We start from the raw sequence: 5,979 nt of genomic DNA on the forward strand, positions 1-5,979 counted from the left end.
AAGGGAGGGAGAAAGAAGGGCAAGAAACATTGATATGCAAGAGAAACATGCATTGGTTGTCTCCTCTCATGGCCCTAACCTGGGGACCTGGCCCATAACCCAGGTATGTGCCCAGACTGGGAATCAACAGCCTTAACACTCTGAGCCACACCAGTCAGGGCCCTTTATTTTTTTCAAAGTTTCTGGATTGTTGTTGCTGAAGGGCATCTAGCAATCATAATAAAAACCACAAGGACTGGTCCAGCCACAATATTGGTTATTGATAGGCTGAGATCAGTTCAAAACATACAAGGCTATGTCCTTGGAACAGTTCCCACTGTGTGCCAGTAGGCAGAGCATACATTTTGAGAACAGGGGATGAGATGAGAAGCATTTAATTGGGTCCAGCTCTAGGTTCAGTTGGCAATCATATACTCTTGATTACCTACTCCAGTCACAATCTAATTGAGGTCTATATATTGGTGTCCACAGTGGGGCATTGGGAATAAGGGAGGCAACTTCCCTGCCTTCATTTGGTTACTCCGCAGTGGAAAAAGCAGTGAACAGAGAGAAACTGGGGAAGGGGGACTATAAAATAAAGAGGGGCACAGGCTAAAAGTATGTGATAGAATGACAGGTAAGAGGAGAGTTGGCCAGCAGGGTATGAGACAGGCACGGGGGTTCTCAGAGGAAGGTGGCCTACTTCTTATCCTGTAGCTGGTAATCCTTCTCTGCCCATTCCCTAGCAGGCAGGGGAGAAACCAGGGTTGGGTCTGTGTGCTTTCTGAATTCCAGCTGTCAGTCTCCCTGGGTTAAGTGGGCATCAGGGCATAGTCAAGAGGGTAGATAATCCTGAGGGATATCCATCAGCCCCAGCCCTCCCTATCAATGAACACCCAGTCTAAGGAAAAGCAATGAAACCACTGAAAAAATGGAGCTTTAAGGCCAGTCCCTAACATCATGTCAACTCAACTGTCCTCAGGTACCCCCCCAGAAGTCCTGGAATCCCCTCTGCTGGCACAAGAACTCAGAAACACCCTGTCCCCTACAGTATACCTCAGGGACCCTCGTTTTTTTTTTTTTTTAAGATTTTTTATTTATTTATTTTTAGAGGGGAAGGGAAAGAGAGAGGGAGAGAAATACCAATGTGTGGTTGCCTTTCGTGCGTCCCCTGTGGGGAACTGGCCCTCAACCCAGGCATGTGCCCTGACTGGGAATTGAACCGCGTTCCTTTGGTTTGCAGGCTCGCACTCAAACCACTGAGCTACTCCAGCCAGGGCCAGGGGCCCTCTTTTAGGACCTAGGTGAGCAGAAGAAGCTGAGAGTCATCTTCACAAGAGAAGCATCAGAGAATCTGCTCATCCCTCTCCCCCACAACCATCTCAATCTTTGAGCTGGCCCTGGGGCCCCTAGGAGTCCTGCATTGCACTGGGTGTGGCAAGGCTAGCCATCTCCTTAAGAGCAAATGAGAAAGAGCTACGGAAGTCTTACAGGAGTCTGACCAGTTCCATCTGGTCTGAAGGTATTGTTGCCCTGGGCAAGACTGCTGGGTTTAAAGAGCTGGAATTTACTGAGCTGAACACAGCCCAAGCAGCCTCCTCAGACCTGCTTCGTGCACCCTGCTCTCAGGTGAGTTCAGAACTGGCTCTTGGGTGAGTAGGTGACTACTAAGACTTTGGGCTGGTGGGTGGAAAGGTAGGGGTGGAGGGGTAGGGGTAGAGGGGTGACCCAGATTACCAGCCTGAAAGAAGGGATGGTCATGCCTGGGTATTCTTGGTGCGTGTTTGGGAGTTTGAGGATTGGAGGGTGTCTATTCTGTGACCACTATAATATGAATGGTGAGGGGTGGGGGTGGGAGGTGGGGGTTTTGGGGGCAGCTGGGGGGGGGGAGTGGGAGGAAACGGAAGCTAGCCCTTGGCTAAAGAATATGTAAAAAGAAGTTGCAACCGTCATGATCCAGGAATTCCATAGTCATGAAAGTAGATAGGCAAACTAGTTTCTGCTCAAGGACAAATCTCTGCCTTCAGAAGCAGCATGTTAACAGGCCTCCCTTTGACAGCGTTAGGACCTAAGTATTTATATATTTATTATTGTAATACATTTTAATACTTACTGTGTGCTAGGCACTGTTCTTAACCTGGACATATTAACTTATTTAATCCAGTCATAACCTTATGAGGTTGCTATTATAATTATCTTCATTTTACAGGACACACAAGCACAGAGAGTTTAACCTGATGATTCACACAGCTATTAATTGGCTGAGAGTGGATTAGACTTCCCTCCAGCTGGTCCCAGCAAATAATAATGGCTTCAATATGGAACACTGACAACCCCTATGCCTTTTTGCAGCTAACAATATAATTGTGCAGAAAGTTGGGAGGGGTCTTATCTACAGCTACAGCCACCCCAGGGATTAGTTTGTACCCTAAGGAGAAAGTAGGAAGGAGCAATGTCCCAATAGCCAAGCAGTTTCCTGCCAATAGCAGTGTGTACTCTGAGAGTGAAATTGGGGACTGCCTGGAGCAGGTTCAAATGCTGCTAGGGTGGAAGGCTCTGTCTGCCTCCAGCAATCCTCCCGCTTCCCTGCTAAGCTGCTGGCTCCTCTGCTCAGCTCAGGCTTGGGTGTTCCCTTTAAGGAGTCTCTCTTGGAATGCAGCCTGATACTGCCCCAGGCCCAGAACTTCGGAAACAATAGTCCAAGGCCTAACAACCTTGCTCTTTGTGTGGGGTTAGGAAGGCAGGCATCAAAGCCTGAGTAAGTATATATGAAACTAACACAAAATAATATTGAATATAAACTGTAATTGAAAAATATTTTCTAAATTAAAAAAAATTTTTAAAGCCTGAGTTAGATCACCAACCCTGTTCACCTGACCTTGAGTCAAGCATCTGACTTTAGATTTTAACAAAGCCTTATATGCACTTACTATATATACTAAGGAACTGTTCTAAGCACTTAACTAGTATCAATCAACCTACATAACCCCACAAAACACTACTATTTTCATTTCCAAATGAGGAAAGAGAAGTTAGTGACTTTCCCAAGACTGCCTAATAAGCAACATCCTTGGGATTGGTGCCCTTGTTCTTCCACCAGATAGGTGGGGGCCATCTGACCCCAGCCTAACCCTTACTCCTACAGCCCTGCCCTGCAGCTGTGACATGGAGAGAGTGACCTGGGGCCTTCTCTTTGTACTGGCAGGTGAGTCCTCCTAGAGGTGACCCTGCTGCCACTCACATGCCCACTAAGGCAGTAAAGATCAGGGCAGCATCTCTCAAAGGAAGCCTGATGTCAAATAAATGTGTTTTCATTTACACTGTTGATTTAAAGAGAAAAGATAGTACAGGTAAGAACCGTAACTGTCATTTGGCATGAAAAGAAAAGCATTTCCCATTTCTTTAGGGATGCAGAGGGTAAGCCAGCTTCTGTGTAGGAAGCTTGTCAGGAAAGGGTAAAGAGATACAAACACACTATCCCATTTTGAGTGCAAGAAAGAATAGCAGAGTCCTGACTGGTGTGGGTCAGTGGATTGGGCATTGTCCCATTAATCAAAAGGTTGAGAGTTGTATTCTCTGTCAGGGCACGGTTGCAGGCCAGATCCCCAGTTAGGGAAAGGGGAGAGGCAACTGATAAATGTTGCTCTCACATATCAATGTTTCTCTCCCTCTTTCTCCCTCCCTTCCCCTTTTTCTAAAAATAAATAAAATCCTTAAGAACAGCGGGAAGCCTGTGAAATGGCAGCAAGGGCTGTGAGGGGCCAAAGGCCAAAGGATAGAAGACAGAATCTCAGCAGCATTGTTTGGGGCTAGGGAAGGTATGAGAAGGGAACTGACCCCATGGTGCCTTCCAATGAGGTTGGTTGTTCTTGCCCTTTGGGCTGAGGTCCATCTGCTGATTCATGTTGACACTAGAGTCATGAATTATCACCCAATCCCTCTGCTTCTTCCATCCAGGGATGCCTGCCTTTGAAGCCAATGATCTGGTTGGTGAGTGAGGCTCCAAACAAACTGCTTCTGCTGCCCACATTTTTCCTTCTAAGACCCTACATCCTGCCTCCTAGTTCTGGTCCTTATTTATTTATTTTTATTTCCTGCAGATAAATACAGTCCCTTCTACTATGGTAAGACCCTCTATCCCTCATCCCCCTTCCCTTGCTTGTCCTTGACCTTTTTGCTAAAAGTTGGTGAGAGGTAATGTAGAGCCCAGTGTAGGCATAGTGAGACTTAAAGGGGTGAGGATGGAAGACCAGAATGGGGCTGGGACTGGAAATTAAAAAGCCAGCATGTCCAACACAAGAAGTACAAAAGGCCAACATGCAACCTAGTCTTTGAAAGAACTGCCTTCTAGAAAGGAAGGAAGGTAACCATCACATTTAGAAAGACTTCTGGGGCAAGGGGTGGAGGCAATGGACTACTGGGTTCCCAGATATCTCACACAAGCATTCTTCTGCCCCTCACTCTTGTTTGCTTTTCCCAACACCCAGTTCCTTGCTGCCCAATATAGCCCTCTAAGCAGGCCTGCACTGTCCTTGAGCTTGCCTCCCACTCAGTCAAATGCCACCTTTCAGAAAAGCCTTCCTTCACCATCCTTTAAAACTCCTTCTTTTTCTGTGCTTTTCTTCTTATTTTTTTTTCCTAGCACTTGCTCTTACCAGATATTGTACCGTGTATCTATTTACTGATCTGTTTTCCTCTTTGCCTGGAATGTGGGCACAACTGCATGAGCAGGTGCTCATAAATATCTTTTGAATGAGTGTTGGGGTGAGCCAAACTGGTGACTGTTTGCTCTCTACTCTCCTAGACTGGGAAGGCCTGCAGCTGGGTGGGACAATCTGCGCAGGGCTCTTGTGCATCGTTGGACTCTTGTTCATCCTAAGTGAGCTATGGAGCTGGTGGGATGGGGAGTGAAGGAGGACATGTGAGAAGCGGGGTGGCCCGGGGTGGCCCAGGGTCCCCAGGCTCTTTGCATTGATGTCTCTTCCTCTCACAGGTGGCAAATGTAAATGCAAGAACAATCAGAAGCAGAGGTGAGATAGGGCCCCTATTTGTGCATTTCAAACTGAGCCTACTATTTTTGGGTAAAATCCTACAACTTGAAGAAAAAGAACAGTTTCTTGGCTGCTCCCTGGGCTTGCAATGGGATTATTCACAGATAAGCAACCCGGAGGGGTCCCCAAATTAGGAAAATCTCTGGACCCTGGTATTGTTTAAAATGACTGGAAGAATAGTAAGAGGGCAGCTAGGGATCCTAGGGAAGGACACACCAGGAGTCCTGGTGGAGAAGGTCATAATGTCCAAAGATGCTAATCTGATGTGTTCCTTTCTTAGCCTCTTACCTGAGTAAGCTGTTCCACTCTTCACTTCAGGTGAGACAAGCTTCTTTGAGAGGCCTCCAGGCAATCAGTCAGGTTGGCCATATAATTTGAAAGTTCAAAAATGATGTGCTATGTGTAAGGTGAGACTGTCCTGAGCCAGCCTAGGCTTGGGTTTGCAGAAGGCTGAGGTGGGTGTCTGTGTAGTGACCATCTTTGTGAGAACATGACTCCATTTTTTCCACAGGCTCTGCCAGTACCTGCTGAACACAGGACCAGCTTTGTGGCACTCCCAGTGCCAGCTCCCATGCTGTTCCCTCCCTAGTTGGAGGCCTTTCTTTCCATGGGTTGACCATTAGTCTCCCTTCTGATCAGGAAGCTGCCCAAAGCTTATTTCTAAATTAAACTGGTCTCACTCCTTCCATGGTCTTGTCTTTTGTGGGATTGGGCAGGCTGGACAGGAACTCTGACATCTTGCTCAGGAAAACCCAGGCCCTCAACTGCTAAGGTGCTGGGAGTGGGGTATAGATTGCTAATGTTTCCCGTGGCCAGCCACATATGTCCTAAAACCCAGTCCCAGCATGCCCCCCACTTTGAGAACCTCCTAATAATTGATCTCCCACCCCGTTGCCTCCTCCATACACCATTTGAGACTCTTCAATATCATACAAAGGACCTTACAATT

The 5,979-nt window shown here is 47.1% G+C and overlaps 1 protein-coding gene across 2 annotated transcripts; it reads left to right on the forward strand.

Annotated features, from left to right (window-relative positions):
• The first annotated feature begins 1,505 nt into the window (after positions 1 to 1,505).
• FXYD4 (FXYD domain containing ion transport regulator 4) lies at positions 1,506 to 5,718 on the forward strand. Of its 2 annotated transcripts, XM_037037792.1 has the most exons (8): positions 1,508 to 1,608; positions 3,125 to 3,184; positions 3,937 to 3,969; positions 4,080 to 4,103; positions 4,784 to 4,858; positions 4,973 to 5,009; positions 5,311 to 5,348; positions 5,542 to 5,718. In XM_037037792.1, the coding sequence occupies exons 2-7, from the start codon at positions 3,145 to 3,147 to the stop codon at positions 5,324 to 5,326; spliced, it is 225 nt and encodes a 74-aa protein (XP_036893687.1). In that variant the 5' UTR covers positions 1,508 to 1,608; positions 3,125 to 3,144; the 3' UTR covers positions 5,327 to 5,348; positions 5,542 to 5,718. The 2 variants fall into 2 exon arrangements, with proteins under 2 accessions (XP_036893686.1, XP_036893687.1); XM_037037791.1 differs by lacking the exon at positions 5,311 to 5,348 and having other exon boundaries at positions 1,506 to 1,608; positions 5,542 to 5,716.
• Positions 5,719 to 5,979: the final 261 nt, after the last annotated feature.

This window comes from Sturnira hondurensis, unplaced genomic scaffold (genome assembly GCF_014824575.4).
Source record: "Sturnira hondurensis isolate 20B ecotype Veracruz unplaced genomic scaffold, ASM1482457v3 Scaffold0023451, whole genome shotgun sequence".
In the NCBI taxonomy this organism is placed as follows: Eukaryota; Metazoa; Chordata; class Mammalia; order Chiroptera; family Phyllostomidae; genus Sturnira; species Sturnira hondurensis.